This window comes from Nematolebias whitei, chromosome 3 (assembly GCF_014905685.2).
Source record: "Nematolebias whitei isolate Nwh7 chromosome 3, NemWhi1, whole genome shotgun sequence".
NCBI classification, from domain to species: domain Eukaryota; kingdom Metazoa; phylum Chordata; class Actinopteri; order Cyprinodontiformes; family Rivulidae; genus Nematolebias; species Nematolebias whitei.
The window spans coordinates 59,455,128-59,477,137 of NC_056500.1; the positions used below are offsets into that span (position 1 = coordinate 59,455,128).

Below are 22,010 nucleotides of genomic sequence, written 5' to 3' on the forward strand. Positions count from 1 at the left end.
TGCAGCCAGGGGTGAATGACAATAACATATTTGAATGCCTGGGTGTGTGAATGTTGTTATTAGGTGTGGAACTCATGAATGTGGTACAGGTGAAGCCTGTGGAAAAATCTATAGGATCATATCAGAAGCAAATTGCATGATTTATAGGGAGTATCAAAATGAACAGGAGGTAATTAGTTTTAGATCAGGGGGCCACTAGCACAAACAAGCGGAAATGAGCTTTATGTACCAGAATTAAGGGGGTAGAGCTTGATTTTTAATGATTTAGGCTGTACAAGTTGGATTACTTTAAAAATATAGCTGATTGGCGTGTCACAGCTAAATGATATCTGATATGGGAACAGGGATAGCTGAAGATCTTTCAAATATTTGCTGATAGCCGTCGGAGGCCAGACAGAAACGGAGATGGGAGCAGACACAAGGTTAAACGAAACAATTTTCTGTAAGATAGGAAGGAGGCAGTGAACTCTGAAACAGAGAATGGTTTGAATCTCAAGGAAAGAGGGGACATCACGTGTACGAGCTGTATTTAACCAGGAGATGGAGTCGGAGTGAGTCTGCTGGAGAAGGTTGAATCATCTTGGAGTCAGCTTAGACAGTAGAGGGTTGAGATGTCAAAGCGAACGAGTGGAAGAGAAATATTGTAGGGGTGGCCTTGGTGGTACTGAACAAATTAGATTATCTTTCTTCTTGGAATTGACAATAAACTCAGGTTTTAAACTCAACTGCAAAACAACAGAATAAAATGAGTAATGGCCAAAATCCTTGACACTTGTAAAATATAGAATTCTATTCTGGTCAAACAATACCTTACTGGACTCAAATTGAAAAAGTTAAATACGTTAGGAAACTAAACTCAAATTGAAAAAATTAGATTAAATTATACAGCCATAACTAAATTCAAATTGTAAATACTTGGGTTGAATAAATCAATCTTAATTGTACTCGAATTGGAAAACTTCAGTTTAAGTAATCAGTCCACATGAGTTGATCACGTATTGGAAATGTTTAGCATTTAGGAGCTGTTTCCTTCTGAGAGCTGCAGGGACTAGGTTATTTAGGGGACAACGACAATTCTAGTGGGTAAACGCCATGACTTTAACTTTATTATTTGAGACTTCACACAGGTCCTGGGAGTGCAAAAGGACAACAGAGAGGTGTACATGGTGAGTTTAAGAAGTTGTACTTTGTGAACAAAGGGCATGTACACGTTTTTGTGCAGTGATAATGGACTTTGTGATGTCTTGAAGGGTATAAATAGTCTTAATTGATTTGTATTAAAAGTATCTTGTTTGTGATACAGTGGGAAAGCATAGTTATGACAAGAGATGATTTGCAGATTGGTTATATAACAATAAGTGATTACATATTAACATGCTGCCTAAATTTACAAGGTCTGGACGATAATGTGGCCCTGGGAGTGGACTTCACTGTCAGGTGATGTGTCAACACACATACTCTACAAGATGGAGGACATTGTTTGGAGGGGAATATTTTATGCAGTAGGCGTAAAGAATTGGCTTGTGCAGTGTTTAATTAAAGCTTTCACTCTTGTGTAATTGAGCAGTTAAAACATCTATTGTACGATCCAGAACACCAGAATGACTCCGTTGGGGTAAACGCTGTGGTCCCAGAATAAAACTTGCTGACTAACGATTAATGTGGATAACAGATGAAGGTTGAATCTGGTTTTAATAATTTGATTATCTCTTTTCTTCTCTGCAGCTAGAGATGACAGAACTTTGGAGTGGGAAGATGAGTCTACTTAGGCCCACAACACATGGAAGGTAGCATTTCACTGCATACAGCATCCATCTGAGTTTTGATCAGGACTCTCGAGTGCCGGGGGCCGGATCGGATACAGATGTGTTCAGGTGGGCGCTGACGTTGGGGTCTGTGAAACTGACCAATGGGACGGTTCAAATAAGTTGTCAGTCGAGCACATCTGACAAAACAACAAAGAACTTTTCAGCCAAGTAACGTGACTTTTCAAAGATCCAACAGTCCAAGAGCAAACTGAACTAACTGTCCAGAGGGGGTGATGGAGTTTGTACACAGCAAGAACATCCAGTCAAGTCTTGCTGTATGCTGAGATATGAACTGCTGCACAAAGCTGAACTGGTCTCCAAACAGACGGAGACGAATCTGGGGACATAAAGGCTGAACGAAGAACTGGTGGTCACTCTGCCCAAGGTCACTAACATCAACTGCAGCCGGACGGAGGTGTCGACCCCACATTTTGTTCTGTGATGGTCTTCTAGGCACTTTGGGGTCGTGATCAAAAACTGCAGCTGGCTTTGATAATAATCATTCACATAGACTCATTTTAAGACAGGTGACACAACAGGACACAGACGTACAGAGGTGGGAGTGCTAGACGATTCCACCTGCTCCAACTGGTCTGAGATGGAAATTGTTTTATTACCTCAAATGCTCCACACCCCTGAACTAAATATTGATTTTAATTTTCCGTTTATACAGGTCAGGAAGTCTCATTCAGGAGAAACCTGAGGCCTGATTTGGATGGAGTTCACTAATGTTTTCTAAAATAACACTGGATGATTGTCTTTGCCTTGAAGGGGCTAATTTTGGTGGGTCTGGTTTGATACAAGAGGAGAAATTTATTTAATGATTAACTTTTGCTGATTTATAGGAGAGCTTGGGTTGTAGTTGGGTAATTGTTTGCATAACCTGGGTTGAATAACAGTAGTGGGAAGTTTAAAACTAGACCATATTTTTAGTTCTGTAACTAATACTCAATCTGAGTGTTAGTGGATTGCAGACGGTAATGCTTCAGATTTGAAACAATGCCGTTTCCAAAAGGGGGGAGGTGTGTAGGCAGCTCTGAGCAGGAAGCGGTTCATAGATCATTACAAATTATACAAAATTAACTTCTTCTGAGGCGATTAAAAGATCATATCATGTAGGGTAATCAAATTGACAGTGGGAAATTAATAAATCAGAAACCTACATAACACGTTGCACTTGTATATATGTATATCAGTTTAACAGAAGTATCTTTTTCTCTTTGTTGTAATGTGTACAGATTCCAGAAAGGGGGACGCCCCTAGCCTGAGGTGGATTTGAGCAAATGTTAAAGGGAAATAGGGTGGTTTGATAATTTTAAACACAACTGACTTGACTGGACTGGACTTGACTTAGAGTTTAATTGGGCGAATAAGAAAAAGTTTCATGAACAAAGGATTTTAACCATTTTTTCCTCGTTCTCTTTCTCTTTTTATTTATTTTTTCCTTTCTCTCTGTTTCTTCCTTGCTATTTCTTCCCTTCTCTAGCACAGACAGGTACCTGGATGGAAGATTAAATATTTTTTCCTCTCACAATGTTGTATGTCAGTTGGTTAAACTTTTAAGTTTATATTGTATTTTGATTGATGCTGTTGGCGCAAGCGATTTAATGAAGTTTCTTCCACAGGCTCCAGGAAGAGGGGCCGGCGTGGTTGATTGTTATTGTTATATTGTGTATGTTTAATTTTAATTGTAGGTAGACCGGTTGACGACGAAGGCTGGTAAGGGTGACAGATGGGATGAGAGCACACAGGTATACCTGGAGAAGTCCAGTATGTAACACAATTCAGCTTCAAGTGAACAGATGCATGTAAGAAGAGCATTTTTTTAGTTTTACTAATTCTGTTTTAGCATAACATTGCAGTGTAATAATACACCTATCAGTAGCAATAACAACCATTAGGATGCCCAATAATTCAGAAAATAGGTTTATTCACTACAGAAGTAACCACAGTCAGTTTTTCCAGGCCCAGGTCATGGATCCCACAGATAGAATAATCATAAGGCCATGCAGGGTGTTTAACAATTCGCGAGCTTTCGTGTCCAGCTTTTCTCATCAGGAGGGAGGAACTCTGACCGAGGAGACAAACTCACATCAGACAGAGTCCTGCTGAAAAGAGGGACAGGACGAGACCCCACCAGGTGGTGGACAGAACATCATATGTCATCGGTCCCCAGAAGGAGAGTGGTACCCGTACGACCCCACCAGGGCATCCCTGCAGAGGAGAGGAATCGATCGCTGGACCACATGGAGGATGATCTGAAGACAGCTCCCCGCTACACCTGGAGGAGGTGACAGGACCTTCGTGGGAGCTCATTCTTTGCCCCTTTGTTCTGGTTGGAAAAAGGCAGTAGCAAACATCGGAGAAGAAGTCTCCGCTCTGCCTGAAGTCGGTCGGGTGGATCGGGTAAGGACGGAAGATTACCAGCCCTGACCGTGAAGAACAGAAGACGCGTCAAACTGATTTTAGTTTTATCCCAATACACACACGTCATTTAGAATGTTTAATCAAATTGATATGGTTCTGAGGACTTTACATGAAGATAACTCCGCGGGCCGAATCCCGCCGAGCACCAAAGGACCCTTGTGGACGAACAAGGCCTCCCACCTCAAGCTCGAGAACTGAAGACCTGCTAGATAGAAATGTTTAAATTGAGGGTGTTGGCGTTTCCTGTTTAATGAGTATTTAGTCTTACCTTTCAATCATTCTGAAGAACAACCAGAGAAGGGTTGTGGATTCAATTGGAAACTTAACTATTAACTTAAATATTCAGATATTTTACTCCATTCAATTAGGCATTTGATCATTCTAAAATACCACGAGGTATTTTAAAGGTGGTTTAAAATAGTTTCACTTATTTATCTTTCGCTAGGAGGTGTGTTGCTGCTTTTTTGTATTTTTTATAAAGGTTTATGTGTGTGGTACTTTTCACAGGTGTTGGATCAGGGGTCTGGTCCAGGACCCCTGGGGAGTGCAGTAAGTTGGGTCACATCCATATTGATAAATAAATCCATAAAGAGGGTGAACTCCCATGAATATGGGAGTTCAAAAGAGGGAATGTTGGATTTAATATTTTATACCTTTTTATAATTCCTATCAAGCACTCAAATGTCAGGGCATATAAAGTGTGTGTGTGTCTTTCTTCCAAGGTTGAACTATGTTTATAGAAAGTGTTTGCTAAGTCTAACTAGTTGACCTTTAAATATAATCTCATAGTAGCTAAAGATAATTTTACAAGTTCACATTTGATAAATTGCAAGCAATCAAATCAGGACAGAGAGCAGACTGATTAACATAAATAAAGCTAGAACAGTATAGTTTGACTAAGTAAAATCAAATTAAGAGTATAACTAAGTTAGATAATATAATTATTCCTAGAAATAAACAACTATTTCAAATCAGTGTTATCACTAAGGTATAATCACGTTAAACAAACAGTGTTAACAGTTTTAAACGCAGACACAGAAACTAAGATGAATCTGCCTTAAAAACAGAATCACCAGACCTCCAACAGATATTGAATTAACACCCAGGAGGTAGGTAATAATTAATAGTTATTAATTATTACGCATAAACAATTTAGACACGAATCATTTTATATCCCTAAAGTATAATAGCAAGTTAAACTTTAAACAAAAGCCGATTTCAGTGAACCAAAACTTATCTGAAATATAGACGTAACGTCCTTGAGGGGGCGGGCTAAGTCGTAACCATAGCGACAGAAGCTGAACCAATCAGGAAGCTAGCCTTCTCAAACGGGGATAAAAGGCCGGGAATGACGCACGCGCACTGAGCATTTTCAGAGAGGCACGCTGGAGGCGGTTTGGTCTTAATGCTCCATTTATATGCATATATCTTATTAATGTAACTGTTTGTCTCTGAATATCTGTAACCCATGCTGTGTCAAATAAATCTTTTATACGAAGGGCGACGCCTCCGCCGTTTTGAACACGACGTGGTATTCTATCCACAACAGTAGTAAGACCAGAAGAGAGTTCAGAGTCTGAAACAGAATTACTAGCAAAGATGGAAGAGAAGAGTGTGGCGGTGGAAGGGTTAAAAATCCTACAGGGCTTGGGTGTGGGGGGAGGTGCGGGTTCACAAATCAATGAGGTGTTGAATAAAACCGGTTTGTGGTCGGAACAAACAGTGTCACCAATTTCTAAATCAGAAACAGACAAACCATGTGTTAAAACTAAGTCAAGAGTGTGGCCCTGCTGGTGAGTCGGACCAACAACACACTGCACAAAGTTCAAGGACTGGATGAGGTCTAGAAAGTCCTGAGCTAAAGGTTTATCTGGGCAGCACACGTGGATATTAAAGTCACCTAAAATCAAAACCCAATCATATTGGAGCAGAATACCAGTTAGAAAGTCAGATAGTTCATTTATAAACTGTTTATGGTATCCGGGGGGTCTGTAAAAAAAATAGCACACAGAACTGGGTTGGAGCGGCCCAGCTCACAACAGAGCAGTTCAAAACTCGAATAATTAGCTGAACCATGGAGCTGTCTGCAGTGCAAATGTTTCTTAAAAACAGCCAATAATCCTCCACCACGACCAGTTGTCCTTGGAGCATTGCAAAACGAACAATCCGGAGGTAGTAATTCCAGAAAAACACTGAACTCACCAGGGCAGATCCATGTCTCAGTGATGAAAAGAAAGTCCAGTCGGTTGCAGCAGAAAAAGTCGTTCAAAATAAAAGTTTTATTAGCCAGTGATCTGGCATTTATCAGGGCCATCCTCGTAGAATCCACCACAGGAGGAGATGGTTGCAGTGTCCTGTCCAGCGGCCTCAGATTTGCAGAGATAGATGCGCGCCTCCGGCAGGAAACCCAGCCGCGCATGGGCCCAGTGTGATGATGGGACCCCGACAGCAGGACCCCGACAGCGGGACCAGACAGCGCGCCACAGGATCTGTACAGCGCCAGGAGCAGAGGTGGAAACGCTCACCATCAGCTGGAGAGGATGGTTCAGAGGCAGCAAGTAGGGCTTTCAGTTTCACCAGCCGGCCAGCGCGTTTTCCACGGCGTCTGGAGCGACGTCTCCGGGGAGGCAGGTGCGCGCCTCGCTGCAGGTAAGCAAGCACGTCCGCCAGCAGCGGGGGGACAGGGGGGGGTCCAGAGTTACGCTCATAATGATCAAAATAAGCGACATTGGTGCCACAAGGTTGAAGATCCAAAAGTTGTTTTCGTTCATATACCAGCAGAGCGTTGATGTCACAGATGAGAAATAAAAAAAACACCAAAAATATGAACACCATCAGCAGAGGTGGATTGCAAGCCATGTACACAGGCACCATCTTACCGGAAGCTTACCGGATCTTACCGGAATAACAGAACTTTTACATCCCTACACACCGATCAGAGCTCTGAGGTCCTGTGATCAAGGCCTGCTGACTGTCCCCCAGACAAAATTGAAAACTAAAGAAGATAGAGCCTTTTCTTCCATTGCTCCAAGACTTTGGAACTCTCTTCTTCAAACTCTCCTATCAGTGGACTCAGTGATTTCTTTTAAAGGTCAGCTAAAAACTTATCTTTTTAAATCTGCTTTTGCCTGAATTTGTTTTTTGCTTTTGTTTATCTGATTTGTTGAAGCGTTTTGTGATTTTTATCTTGAGAAGCACTATATAAATAAAGTTTTATTTACTTAATTACTTACTTAGGTCCAGCAGCATCAAAACTACACAGTGACCAGAGTCTGTGGCTAAGAGAATGTCGTTAAAAACTTTTAACAGTGCTGACTCAGTACCGTAGTGAGTTTTAAAACAGGATTGAAACAGTTCAAGAAGGTTGGGGTCGTTTAAGTAAGATGTTAACTGACTGTAAACTATTTTTTCCAAGATCTTTGACACAAAGGGCAGTTTAGAAATAGGCCTAAAATTGGACATGTCTGTAGAGTCAAGACCGGGTTTTTTTAATCAGTGGTGTCACAAACTGCATGTTTAAAACTCGCAGGTACCTGTCCACTTGCCAAGGTGCCATTTATGATTTGGGACACAAAAGGAGCCACTGTGTGAAAAACCTCTTTAAAAAGATGAGGTGGGGTGGGATCGTTTGGAGATCCAGGAGATTTCATATGACCAGTGATGTCTTTTAAAAAAGGCAAGGTGACGAGCTCAAACTGACTGAAAACAGCAGAGGGTGTGACAGAGATGGAGGGGTCAAAAGGAGGGCTTATGAGAGCTCCAATGTTTGCAACCTTGTTGGTAAAAAAGCTTAGGAAGTTCTCAGACACTCCAGTGGAGTTCTCCGGGCTGGCTGATTGTGGGGCATTAAGAACAGAGCTGATGGTTTTAAAAAGCACACGTGGATTGTTAGAGTTGGTGGAAATGATGTCAGAGAAATATTTGTTTTTTTGCAGCTCTAACAGTGGACTGATAGAAATGCCAGCTGTCCCTCAGTGCTTGGAGAGACACCTGTAACTTGTCCTTCTTCCATTTTCGCTCTGCTCTCCTGCACTGGTGTCTGGCAGCACGTATGACATCATCAGTCCAGGGGTCAAGCTTTGGTCTGGAAGTTATTATCTTTAATGGAGCCACAGCATCTAAAATAGTCTGACAAGCTGAGTTAAAATGAGAGGAGAAAGCCTCAACATCTGAACAAGGACCCACAGGATCCCTGGAGCTGATGGCAGAACTAAAAGCTGCAGAGAACTGAGCAGCAGTGGAGGAGGTAATGACCCGACAGGGCTGTGCAGGAACGCGAGGTTTGACTGAGTGACAGACAAGTGGCATGTCAAACACAACAGGCATGTGGTCTGAGAAAGCAGCATCACACACTTCCAGATTAGAAACATTAAAACCATGAGCTAAGACAAGATCCAATGTGTGGCCGCATTCTTATGTTGGACCAGACACAAACTGAACAAAATTAAAAGAATCGATCAGCTGTAAAAAAATCTTTGACCAACGGTTTGTCAGCACAACACACGTGGATATTAAAATCTCCAATTATTAATATCCTGTCATATTTAGGCAGGAATCCTGCCAAAAAATCTGCAAAGTCAGTCAGAAAGTCCTTGTTGTATTTTGGAGGTCTGTATAAAACACCACACAGCACCCGATGTGAAGACCCAAGCTCAAATAAGTTGAACTCAAAGCTGGAATAAAATGTTAAAGGTGTGATTTGTTTACAGAAATACCTCTTCCTGTACACAGTTGCTATTCCTCCTCCACTACCTGTCCTCCTGGGAGAGCTGAAGAAAGTACAGTTCAGTGGCAAGAGTTCACAAAAAGCACTGGACTCACCGGGAGTTACCCATGTTTCAGTTAAGAATAAAAAATCCAGCCCGCGGGAGGTGAAGAAATCCTTCAGAATAAAGATCTTGTTAGTTAGCAATCTAGCATTAACCAGGGCCATGTGAACATGAGATGGAGCGGGGGTGATGTAATCCATCCGAGGAGCTCTGTCCAGCAGCCACAAGTTGTGATGATTCATCCCGTGCGCACGTAGGTTGGGGAGGGTGAGGCAGCACACCGGCTGCCCCCTCCCAGGCCGACAACAGGTAACAGAGCCGGGGTGTAATCCATCCGAGGAGCTCGGTTCAGCAGGTTGTGATGATTCACTCTGCGCAAGCGGAGGTGGGGGAGGGAGAGGCAGCGAGCAGATTGTCCCTCATCCAGGCTGACAGCAGGAACCTGAGAGGAGCTGAAAGGATCTGAGGAGCGCCACAGGATGAACCTATTAGATGCGGCTCCAAACCCACGAGAGAGCGGCCAACGCCAAACAGGCTTTCAGTCTGACCAGCCAGCTGCTGCGTTTCCCGTGGCGTCTGTGTCTACAAAAACAATCAAGGTTTGCAGAGAGAGGCAAGCCGAACACACTGGCGCCGCCATCTTGAACCGGAAGCTGCAATATAATATTTTACATGATGTATACATACCTCCCTATATATAGCAAATACACACCAAGAATTTCTTTGAACTGTCCCAAATGTAAATCAGCCAAAGGGACTAGATTTCATTGTTTATGGGAGTATAAAATTATAGAGGCATTTTGGCAGGCAGTATGTAGAGAAATTAGCTCCGCTATAGAGCAGACACTTCTCCCTTGTCCAGTGCTGTGTCTCCTAGGGCTTATACACGGGTACCTGAATACTCACAAAGAGACTGTACAATTCCTACTGATGCTAGCTAAAAAGTCCATAATGCTTAAATGGGTTGGTTGTGATGCCCCTTCAATTCAGTTGTGGAAAAATATAATTTCTGAGGTTATTGTATTAGGGTGCATTCACAAAAGCCCTGTTTAGTCCGCTTTAATCAAACTCTAGCTTGTTTTCCTAGAAAGTCCGGTTCGTTTGGGGAGGTGTGAACACACCATCAAACTCTGTCTCGGAACAAAAAGGCGAACTCTGGCCCGGGCTAAAACCTAGGTCTCGGTCCGGTAGAAGAGAACTCCAGCGCGGTTTGAATACAGTGTGAATGCAAACAGACCGGGCCCCGCTCCACAAGCAAAAAGTGGAGTACAGCACAGGGCAAACAAACACTCTTACCTTATATAGAGCCGTCAGCTGCCTTGTGTGAAAAACAACATTCTCCATAGTCTTCTGCCTCATCTTCTGCTCATGCTGAGTCCATTTTTGAAAAATGACAAAATATAACTCCTAAAACTGCTAAAACTTGATGCCACTTCGTTTTTGTTTTTATTTCCAGAAGAAGAAGTGTCTTCAGAGGCTTTTTTGTCGTTTCTTTCAGCAGTTCTTGGTGCAGCGCCCCCACAGGCGAGCAGGGGAATAGGTTGGTTCAACAGGTTGACTCGAGTGCACAGTGCAGTGTGAATGCGAACGCACCAGCTCAAATGTAAACAAAATGTCATGAATATTGGTCCCCAACCGAAATGAGTCTACCGGACTATCAGGTGTGAATGCACCCTTAGAAAGACTGAGGTATTGTCTGAATGGAAAATCCCAGGCTGTTAAAAAATGGGATTTTATTAAATTTATAAATTTTATTAAACAACCTAGATACTCACATATAACATTCTCATAACACATGCATATATAGGGCATATAGGTGGTGAGATGTGTAATTATTCTCACCTCCGGGACCTGTGCCCACTCTCATATGTAGCATGTAGACATTTAGGGTTCTGGGCAAGGGTTGGGGAGGTGAACGGGCACTGCCTGATCTCTGAGGAGGGGGTGGGTCTGTGCCAGTCGCCGCCTCAACCCCCATTTTAAAACGCACGATATAACAACATGAATCAACACCGGGGCGGCTGTGGCTGAGTGGTTAGAGCAATCGTCTTCCAATGCGAGAGTTGGGAGTTCGAATCCACCAGCAGTCACATGCTGAAGTGTCCCTGGGCAAGACATTGAACCCCTCATAGCCTCTGATGTGCGTCCCATCAGTGCATGAATGTGATCTAAAGCACCGATTAGTCTCATTAGAATGATTTGTTCAATTAGCTTTGTAGAGATCTAGTAGAGTGCTGTATGAATGGGTAAATGAGGACACAGATTGTAGTGTAAAGCGCTTTGAGTATCTTGAAATAAGATAGAAAGGCGCTATATAAGTACAGTCCATTTACCATTTACTTATTTGAGTGGGAGGAGGGAGGAGTGGGGTCTTCCTGTTAATTATTTATATGTATTTATCCATTACACCCCCGTTCTCCATTTGACATTTGGGGTTGGGGGCAGGGAGGGGAGGTAGGCTGCCTGGTTGGGGTCTTGGCTGTGGGTGGGCGTTGGGCCTTGTTGGGGTGATTGGGGATGGGGCCGGTGCTCCGGTTCTCCCTGGGTTATTCGGATTTTTTGATCAAGGTTCCTGGTTGTGATGGCCGGCCCTTTGACTGGGATGGCTGCCATGTTCCGGCGGGGGGTCGGCTGTGGTTGTGTGTGTGTGGTCGTTGGTGGTGTATGGCGGCGGTCGGGGGTGTGGCTTTGCTTTGACAGGGCGCTGGCTGGTCGGCCTGGTGTGACATTCGTGGTGGGGGGTGCTGTGTGTATGGGGGGGTGCGTAGGTGGCATGCCGGGGCTTCTACGGGCCTGTGGTGTGGGGCTGTTGGGGTGCCTGGTCCTTGGTGCACTGGGCCGGCCTTCCTCAACTGCTGCTCCCTTCTGCTCTGGCCCCCGGCATAGGGCCGGCTTGCAGTCGCTGTTGGGTGAGTGGGGCGCATGAATGGCCCGACAGAGGCTCTGTCGGGCTGTCTCTGTGTGTCTGTTTATGTCTCGGGTTGGGTTTTAGGTGGTCCCCTCTCTCTGATCAATTTGGGCCCCCCATTTAATATGGGGTCTATTTCCCCCATCGTGCTCCCCTCTGGTGGTGGGCCCCCCTGCCGCCGGTGCATTGGCGGCTCTCAGCATCTGGGGCTGGGTGGTGGGGTGTGTGCCGGCCCGCCCTGTGGCTGCCTGGCAGGGCCTGGGTGCCCTGGCTCTGTCGAACCTCTGTTGGGTGATGGTATGACCTCGGGACTCAGGGCTCGGTGTCCATGGCTGGATCTACTTTTGTGTTCTCTTTATCCCTCTCTCTCCTCTATTCCTATCTCCTTCTTTACCTTTGAACCCTTCTCCCACTTTTCTGCTTTGTTTTCTTCTTTGTTTTTCATCCCCGTGTCCATTACATCTGAAACAAGCCCAAAGCAAATTCTAATAAAATTTAATTTTTATATCAAGTGGAGGATTAAGGCCAGCCATAATACTCTGCTTGTGAAAGTAAATCTGTTGGGCATCACTTTGACACTCAGACAATAATTCTGAGTGTCACAATGCCGGATAGGACAAGGGAAAAAAAAGGGAGAGTTTTGGATTGTCTCAAAATTAAATGGTCAGTAATGTAAACCGACATGATGTACACATTTTAAGTATATTTGTGAATAGGTAACTTTTATTTTGTTTTACAAGTAATGGCTGTAATTTACATACATGCAATCTTATTTGATTTATCTGTATATGTGCTGTATGAGATATGTTTTGTCTTACTTTTATTTAATTTTTCCCCCGCCCCCTTTTTCCTGTATAAATAAATGTTTAATAAACATATTAAAAAAAATTCTTGAGCAATCCATCAGTCCTTGAAATATAAGTTGTGAAAGACTCTCAGTTACTACCACATCAAAACTTAACCCAATATCTGTAAAACTGACGGAGTGAAAATAATTTTTGTGTTTGCTAAGATTGATGTGCTTAAGTAGCCATCTTGAATTGGTTTGATTCCAAAAGTTAATCAGTTATAGATGTATATCTAATGATTATTCCAAATATACTGAAATTACATTCATGGTTCATGAAATATTTTGTGTACTAACACACACAAGCTAAAACAATGTTACTATTGGTGGGTGATAATTAAGAAATCATCTATTATGACAGGTTAATCGAATTAAAAAAAAAAACATCCATCTATCCATCCATCATCTTCCGCTTGTTCCGAAGTCAAGTCAAGGGAGCAGCAGCTTGAGCAGGAAAGCACATGCATCTCTTTCCACAGCCACCTCTTCCAGCTCTTCTGGGAGGATTCCAAGTTGTTCCCAGACCAACAGAGAGACATAGTCTCTCCAGTGTGTCCTCGGTCTTCCACGGGGTCTCCTCCCAGTCGGACATGCCTGAAGCACCTCCCTAGTGAGGCGTCTAGGGGGCATCCTTACCTGATGACCGAACCACCTCAACTGGCTCCTCTCGATGTGGAGGAGCAGCGGTTCTACTCCGAGTCTCCCCCTGATAACCGAACTTCTCACTCTATCTCTAAAGGAGAGTCCAGCTACCCTGCGAAGGAAACTCATTTCAACCACCTGTATCGGCAATCTCATTCTTTCGGTCACTACCCAGAGCTTGTGACCATAGGTGAGGGTAGGAACGTAGACCGACCGGTAAACAAAGAGTTTTGCCTTACAGCTCAGCTCTCTCTTCACCACAATGGACCGGTACAGAGTCCACAATACTGTAGACGCTGCACCAATCTGTCTGTCAATCTCATACTCCATTCTTCCCTTACTCGTGAACAACACCCTGAGATACTTGAACTCCTCCACTTGAGGCAGAACCTCACCCTCGATCTGGAGAGAGCAATCCACCCTTTTCCAGTTGAGGACCATGGCCTCAGATTTGGAGGTGCTGATTCTCATCCCAGCCGCTTCACACTCTGCTGCAAACCGCTCCAGTGAGAGCTGAAGATCATGGCATGAGGACGCCAACAAGACCACATCATCTGCAAAGTGTTGAGATGGAATCCTGAGGCCACCGAACCAAAACCCTCCGCCCGCTGGCTGCACAGAGAAATTCTGTCCATAAACGTTATGAACAGAATCTGTGACAATGGGCAGCCCTGGTGGAGTCCAACTCCCACCCTGAAGGGATCCGACTTACTACCAGCAATGCGAATTGCGAACCAAGCTCTTGCACCGCTTGTATAGGGACTGAACAGCCTGTAGCAACGGGCCCCCAATCCCGTACTCACGGAGCACCCCCCCCACAGTGAACCCCGAGGAACACGGTCGAATGCCATCTCCAAATCCATAAAACACATATAGACAGGATGGGCAAACTCCCATAACCCCTCAAGGACCCTAGTGAGGGTAAAGAGCTGATCCAGTGTTCCATTGCCAGGACGAAACCCACATTGTTCCTCCTGGATCTGAGGTTCGACCAACAATCTGACTCACTTCTCTAGTACCCCTGAATAGACCTTACCAGGGAGGCTGAGGAGAGTGATGCCCCTATAATTGGAGCACACCCTTCGGTCCCCCTTTTTGAAAAGGGGAACCACCACTCCAGTCTGCCAATCCAGTGGCACTGCCCCCGATGTCCACAAGATGCTGCAAAGGTGTGTCAACCAAGACAGTCCCACAACATCCAGAGCCTTAAAGAAATCAGGGTGAATCTCATCCACTCCCGGAGCCCTGAGGCCTTGGAGTTTTTTTAACTACTTCGGCGACCTCAGCCACAGTTATGGATGGATCAACCCCAAAGTCCCCCGACTCAGCTTCCTCCATGGAAGACGTGTTGGTGGGATTGAGAAAGTCTGAGAAGTATTCCTTCCACCTCCCGACGACATCACTGGTTGAGGTCAACAGCAGCCCACCTTCACTGAATACAGTGTTAGTAAAGTGCTGCTTTCCCCTTCTCAGCCATCTGATGATTTGCCAGAATCTCCTTGGAGCCGACCGAGAGTTGTTATCCAAGGTCTCACCAAACTCCTCCCACATCTGAGCTTTTGCCTCAGAAACAGCCATGGCTGTAGACCGCTTGGCCCTCAGGTACTCCTCAGCTGCCTCCGGAGTCCCACTGGCCAACAAGACCTGATAGGACTCCTTCTTCAGCTTGACAGCCTCCCTAACCCGGGGTGTCCACCACCGAGTTCGTGGATGGCCACCGCGAGAAGCACCGACAACCTTGTGGCCACAGCTCAAGGCAGCTACCTCAACAAGTGAGGTGAGGAACATGGCTCACTCAGACTCAATGTCCCCCACCTCAGCTGGGATGCAGTTAAAGCTCTCCCGGAGGTGTGAGTTGAAGATTTCTCTGACGGGTTCTTCTGCCAGGCATTCCCAGCAAACCCTCACTACACGTTAGGGCTGCTGTTGCTGAGTGGTTAGAGCAGTCGTCCTCCAATGCAAGAGTTGGATGTTCGAATCCACCAGAAGTCACATGCCGAAGTGTCCCTGGGGAAGACACTTAACCCCCCATTGTGTGTCCCATCAGTGTATGAATGTGATAAAGCTCTGATTAGTCTCTTTAGAATGATTTGCTCAATTAGCTTTGTATAGATCTAGTAGAGTGCTGTATGAATGGGTAAATGAGGACACAGATTGTACTGTAAAGCGCTTTGAGTATCTGGATCAGATAGAAAGGCACTATATAAGTATAGTTCATTTACCATTTATTGGGTCTGTCCAGGGCAGCACGGTGGCGCAACTGGTAGAGCTGCTGCCTGTCAGCGAGCAGGTCCTTGGTTCAAACCCCGGTCCCGGGCCTTTCTGGGTGGAGTTTGCATGTTCTCTCCGTGCATGCGTGGGTTTTCTCCGGGTGCTCCGGTTTCCTCCCACAGACCAAAAACATGCATGTTAGGCTGATTGGTAACTCTAAATTGTCCCTAGGTGTGAGTGAGAGAGTGAATGGTTGTTTGTCTCGTTTGTCTTTATGTGGCCCTGTGATGGACTTGCGACCCGTCCAGGGTGTACCTCGCCCCTCGCACAGTGATTGCCGGACATGGGCACCAGCGACCCCCGTGACCCAAAATGGAATAAGCGGGTAAAGATAATGGATGGATAGATGGAGGGATGGGTCTGTCCAGCATCTTCCCCCACCATCTGATCCAACTCACTACCAGGTGGTGATCAGTGGACAGCTCAGCTCCTTTCTTTAAAAAAAAAAAAAAAAAAACTGTTGGCTGAAATCTCTTGCCATTACATTTTTATCTTGGTGTCTTTTAAAATCTTAACTAAAAGTCTCCTATTACCCTTTATGTTGTACTAAAATGCCAATCACACCTTTTTATTTTCAATTTTAGACATAAAGAGTCAGAGATTTGAAGATGCTGTGTCAGTTCCAGTGTATAATGTGAAAAACGAGTGTGAAACACATGATACTGAGAAAGTATTAGTGAGCATTTCTGACCTTTCTGTACACAGTCTGCAGAGCAGGATCCAGGTCTCCTTCCATGTGAAACAAAGGGGGTCTCGTGGATGACTCTTTAATGGGGTCAGGCAGAGCCATGATCTTACCATCATCTCCAAACCACTTCTTTCCCTTAAACATACACAAAACTCATCCGTATAAATACTAAATAAAAAAAGGACATATATTTGAACTATCCAGCATGTTGGCTAATGACACCTCCTCTGCTCTCAAAAAGCGATTTTCCATGATGTTCTCATTGGTCAGAGAAACGTGGGGTCTCTCCCCTACATAGAGACCCTCATCTTCCAAAAAGCGAGGCTTCGTGTTTTCAGGCAGCTTAACAGAGGTAGGAACTGTAAAATAAAAACACAGTTGCAGTTAATAAACTTAACTGCAACTTGAAAGTCACAAACATGAATCACGATGTTTATTAGAGCACATTCTACCTGTTCGAAAGCTTGGTGTGAATAAAAGCTCCCTGTCTCGTTGAAGACGTTTTTGATAGCCAACATACTCTGTCCTCTTTGTTACCAGGAAGTCTTGGAGCGATTGATCAATGACAAATAAATCCTCTCCATTTCTAACCAGGGGAGCATCTTCCCTCTGAGGTGGGACACACAAAACAAGACATTCACTTAATAATTTCCAGATGCTTAAACAGATGGAAAATAATTATCCAAACAAACTCAGCTCATGTTACCTGGATGACATTATCATCTTGATTATCTTCTCCTTCAGCATCTCCCTCCACCTCAGCTTCCCCTCTGTCCTCCTCGGTGGTTTCTCTCTGTTTCTGTCTTTTTCTACCAAGTTTTTCTGACTTGTTCGGATGATCAAACTCAAAGTTGAATGTAAAGAAATTGTAGGCCTCCTCAGCAGATGGGAGGTCTTCTTCTACCTGCATTGTCAACAAATAGGCAATTATATAAATACAGTCATAACTAAGTCGTATGTTTCCACCTCAATGTAGGCCTTACTCTTCGGGCAGCCTCCTGGAACTTGACCCTGCTACGAAGAGCTGAAAGGTCCTCATCTCTCTCTGCACTGACTGGATCAACCTGCTAAAAAACAGAGTACCGGTAATCAAGTTCTCTTGCTGTATTAGATTACATGTGTGCAGCTGTGGGTGAACTCACCTCTCTGCCAAACCTTGTTACAGAGTCTCTGTCTCTGAGCCTTTGGAGTCGACTGGCTGGCCGTACAGAAGCCTCCTGCTGCTGAAGTTTCTCTACTTTAGACTGCAATACAAGATCCATATACGCTGTGTCAACAGAATTCCATGCAGACTGATAAGTCCACACATCTGAATGTGTATGAAACAGAAGTACTGTATACGAAAAAAGTATATACCCTTGCTGCTCTCAGCTTCTCTTGCAAGGTGTCTAAGTACTTTGAGCTGGAGAAAGGCTGAGTTCTTAAACCTAGAATATAACAAGCATTATAAAACAATAATTACATTAGTCACTTTGAGATTTTTACAGCTTTTCACAGCTTAAATTAAATAACTTTTGGAGTTTTCTCACTAAATATTCTACAGTTAATGACTCTATACAGTAAATGTTGAGATGTTGGAGCTTTCCAAAATTCTACTAACTCTTCTTACTTACACAATTTATTTGTACATGTACAAATTACTTATCTAAATATAGGCATTTGTGCCTTTTTCCACCAAGTGGTCCTCACTGCTATAGGATTTATAGCTCAAATCACCTCAGACTGCAGAAACCACACCCAAGCTTCCACACAATTAGGTCATATTTTAGCTTGAAGTTTTGTCTTCAAAACTGAAAATAATGTTGTTTTTAATTTGTTTTTATTCCTACATTCCTAAACTACTATGAACACATAAAAAATTGCCATGTGTGACCATCAGTCTTTGCTTCAAAAGAGAACACATTACTCCAGTTTTGGCTTCACTGCACTGGCTACCGGTTCACCTTCAAATCCAGTTCAAAATACTCCTGTATGTCTACAAATCGCTGAACAGTCCCCCCCACCTCTCTGATTTGCTACAGCCGTATGTCCCACCACATTCCCTGAGGTCAGCGGACCAGTTGCTCCTCACAGTTCCAGGAACTCGTCTTAAGTGCAGAGGTGACAGGGCCTTCTCTGTAGCAGGCCTGAGACTTTGGAACTAGTTACATCTGCTTGTCAGACAGGCCCCCTCCCTCTCGGTTTTCAAATCCCGTTTAAAAACCACTACTATTCAGTAGCTTTCAACACCAGAGGATCCGTGTTTTGAACCTGTTTGCTTCACAAAGGTTAGTCGTCATATTTATTATCTGCATCGTTTTTATGTCTGTATTCTGATTTACTTCATTTTGTTTATTGCTTTGTGTGTTAACTGGTGTTCTATCTGTACAGCACTTTGGTTGGCCTTGTCGCTGTTTTAAGTGCTTTATAAATAAAATGGTATGGTATGGTATGGTATGCTGCTCATAGTTTAAGAATTTTAAAGATACTGCCTTTATATTTCACAATGACTATTTGAGGCTTACTTTCTTTTCAGTCTATGTTTCTGTTTGCCTCTTAAAAATGCTACCAGGGTGACACAAGTGCATGGTTACCATTAGCAATTTACTTTTGTTTTGATCTTGATTCTCTTCATACTACTTTTATAGTTTATACATCAAAATGTAGGCATTTTTTTCTTAGCTCAGATTATTATTATTATTATTATTATTATTAATAATATTATCTCAGCATATCTTCATTTATTGCTGGTTCTTTCACCAGGGGCCAACCAGGTCCCTCAGTTTAATCTCTGCACTCGGCTGGTATTCAGCTGAGTACTCGTCAAAGTATGTGAGCAGACGCTAGCTGCACAGTCTTGCATTTCTTTGGCATTGACTCTACATGGGAGTTTGTCTAGTTGCTCTTGAAATCCTTTCTTCATTGTTCCTAAAGCTCCATTTACGATTGGTATAGCTTGAGTTTTTGTGTTCTACATGCATTGGACTTCTATCTCCAGGTCCTTGTAACTGTTATTATCTCAGCTTCTTTCTTTAGGATGTTATTGTCATTCGGGAAAGTCACATCAAACAAGTAACACATTTTGTTTTTCTTGTCATGGAGCATAATATCTGGCCAGTTTGCAGAGATTGTATGATCAGTAGGGATAGTCATACCATACCATACGACTTTATTTATAAAGCACTTAAAACAGCAACAAGGCCAACCAAAATGCTGTCATCTCCCACATGATGACATAAGCGCCATTGTCAACCACTTTCTCAGTCCTTTGCTCATACCACTGGTCAGTTGTACAAACCGGATTCCAAAAAAGTTGGGACACTAAACAAATTGTGAATAAAAACTGAATGCAATGATGTGGAGATGGCAAATGTCAATATTTTATTCGTAATATAACAGATGACAGATCAAAAGTTTAATCTGAGTAAATGTAACATTTTAAAGGAAAAATATGTTGATTCAAAATTTCACAGTGTCAACAAATCCCAAAAAAGTTGGGACAAGTAGCAATAAGTGGCTGGAAAAAGGAAATTGAGCATATAACGAACAGCTGGAAGACCAATTAACACTATTTAGGTCAATTGACAACATGATTGGGTATAAAAAGAGCTTCTCAGAGTGTCAGTGTCTCTCAGAAGCCAAGATGGTAAGAGGATCCCCTATTCCACCATTGTTACGCAGAAAGATAGTGCAGCAATACCAGAATGGTGTTACCCAGCATAAAATAGCAAAGACTTTTAAGTTATCATCATCAACCGTGCATAACATCATCAAAAGATTCAGAGAATCCTGAAGAATCGCTGTGCGTAAGGGTCAAGGCCGTAAAACTACTGGACGCTCGTGATCTCTGGGCCCTTAAACGTCACTGCACCTCAAACAGGAATGCCACTGTCAAGGAAATAACAGAATGGGCTCAGGAATACTTCCAGAAAGCATCGTCAGTGAACACAATCCACCGTGCCATAAACCGTTGCCAGCTGAAACTCTACAGTACAAAGAGGAAGCCATTTCTAAGCAAGCTCCACAAGCTCAGACATTTGCACTGGGCCAGGGGTCATTTAAAATGGAGTGTGGCAAAATGGAAGACTGTTCTGGGGTCAGATGAGTCACGATTTGAAGTTCTTTATGGAACACTGGGACACCATGTCATACGGACCAGAGAGGACAAGGATAGCCCAAGTTGTTATCAACGCTCCGTTCAGAAGCCTGCATCACTGATGGTATGAGGTTGCATGAGCACTTGTGGCATGGGCAGCTTGCATGTCTGGAAAGGCACCATTCATGCAGAGAACTATGTTCAGGTTATAGAACAACATATGCTCCCATCTAGACGTCATCTCTTTCAGGGAAGACCCTGCATTTTTCAACACGATAATGCCAGACCACATTCTGCAGCAATCACAACATCATGGCTACGTAGGAGAAGGATCCGGGTACTGAAATGGCCAGCCTGCAGTCCAGATCTTTCACCTATAGAGAACATTTGGTGCATCATAAAGAGGAAGGTGTGACAAAGAAGGCCCAAGACGATTGAACAGTTAGAGGCCTGTATTAGACATGAATGGGAGAGCATTCCTATTTCTAAACTTGAGAAACTGGTCTCCTCTGTCCCCAGACGTCTGTTGAGTGTTGTAAGAAGAATGGGGGATGCCACACAGTGGTAAAAATGGACTTGTCCAAACTTTTTTTGGGATTTGTTGACGCCATGAAATTTGGAAACAACAGATTTTTCCCTTAAAATGATACATTCTCTCAGTTTAAACTTTTGATCTGTGTTCTATTCTGAATAAAATATTAGATGTTGGCACCTCTACATCATTCCATTCAGATTTTATTCACAATTTGTTTAGTGTCCCAACTTTTTTGGAATCCGGTTTGTACCTACACCCATTCTCTGGCACAAAGCTCAGTGCAGGTAAGACCCAACCTTGTTGTGGCTTTCCAGATATTCTTTTGGGGCCAATATTTTGCAGCCAGAAACTATAAACTATAGCTTGATCCACTTCCTACACACTTAGTTAAAGCCTGTCTACCTTCTCAATCTACTCTAATAACGAAGATTATTAATTTAGCTCTCTCTTCTGGTTTTGTCCGACCATCACTCAAAACTGCTGCAATAACTTCAATTCTTAAAAAATCAGGTGCTGATCCAACTGACTTAAATAACTTCAGACCAATTTCTAACCTACCCTTTATTTCCAAAATACTCGAAAAAAACAGTTGCAGCCCAGGTTCACAGTCATCTTTCTGATAATCTGTTTGAAGAACTTCAGTCAGGTTTCTGCCCCCTCCACAGCACTGAGACAGCTTTGATTGAAATCACCAATGATCTTCTGGTTTCTGCCGACGCTGGACTGTTATCAATTCTCATTCTCCTTGACCTGAGTGCAGCATTTGATACCATTTCACACAATATTCTTCTCGATAGATTACGTTCCATTGGTTTTTCTGGCATTGCTATAAATTGGTTTCAATCTTCTCTCTCTGACCGTCAGCACTTTGTCCAACTCAAGAACTTGAAGTCACAGTCCTCCACAGTTACTTCAGGTGTACCGCAGGGTTCTGTTCTTGGTCCTCTACTGTTTATCATTTATCTTCTTCCACTTGATCTTATCTTTAAAAAAATTGGTATTAATTTTCACTGCTAAGCGGATGACACCCAGCTCTACCT

At 43.4% G+C, this 22,010-nt stretch overlaps 1 protein-coding gene across 1 annotated transcript in view; it reads right to left on the reverse strand.

Annotated features, from left to right (window-relative positions):
• cc2d2a (coiled-coil and C2 domain containing 2A) overlaps positions 1 to 22,010 on the reverse strand; it is a 238,481-nt gene that overhangs the window by 212,491 nt on the left and 3,980 nt on the right. Inside the window, exons 6-12 of the mRNA XM_037698350.1 lie at positions 17,717 to 17,787; positions 17,503 to 17,604; positions 17,344 to 17,427; positions 17,067 to 17,264; positions 16,813 to 16,969; positions 16,583 to 16,719; positions 16,364 to 16,495 (exon numbers count right to left, since the gene is read on the reverse strand). Coding sequence (XP_037554278.1) covers positions 16,364 to 16,495; positions 16,583 to 16,719; positions 16,813 to 16,969; positions 17,067 to 17,264; positions 17,344 to 17,427; positions 17,503 to 17,604; positions 17,717 to 17,787 — 881 coding nt within the window. The remainder of the gene's footprint in view (positions 1 to 16,363; positions 16,496 to 16,582; positions 16,720 to 16,812; positions 16,970 to 17,066; positions 17,265 to 17,343; positions 17,428 to 17,502; positions 17,605 to 17,716; positions 17,788 to 22,010) is intronic.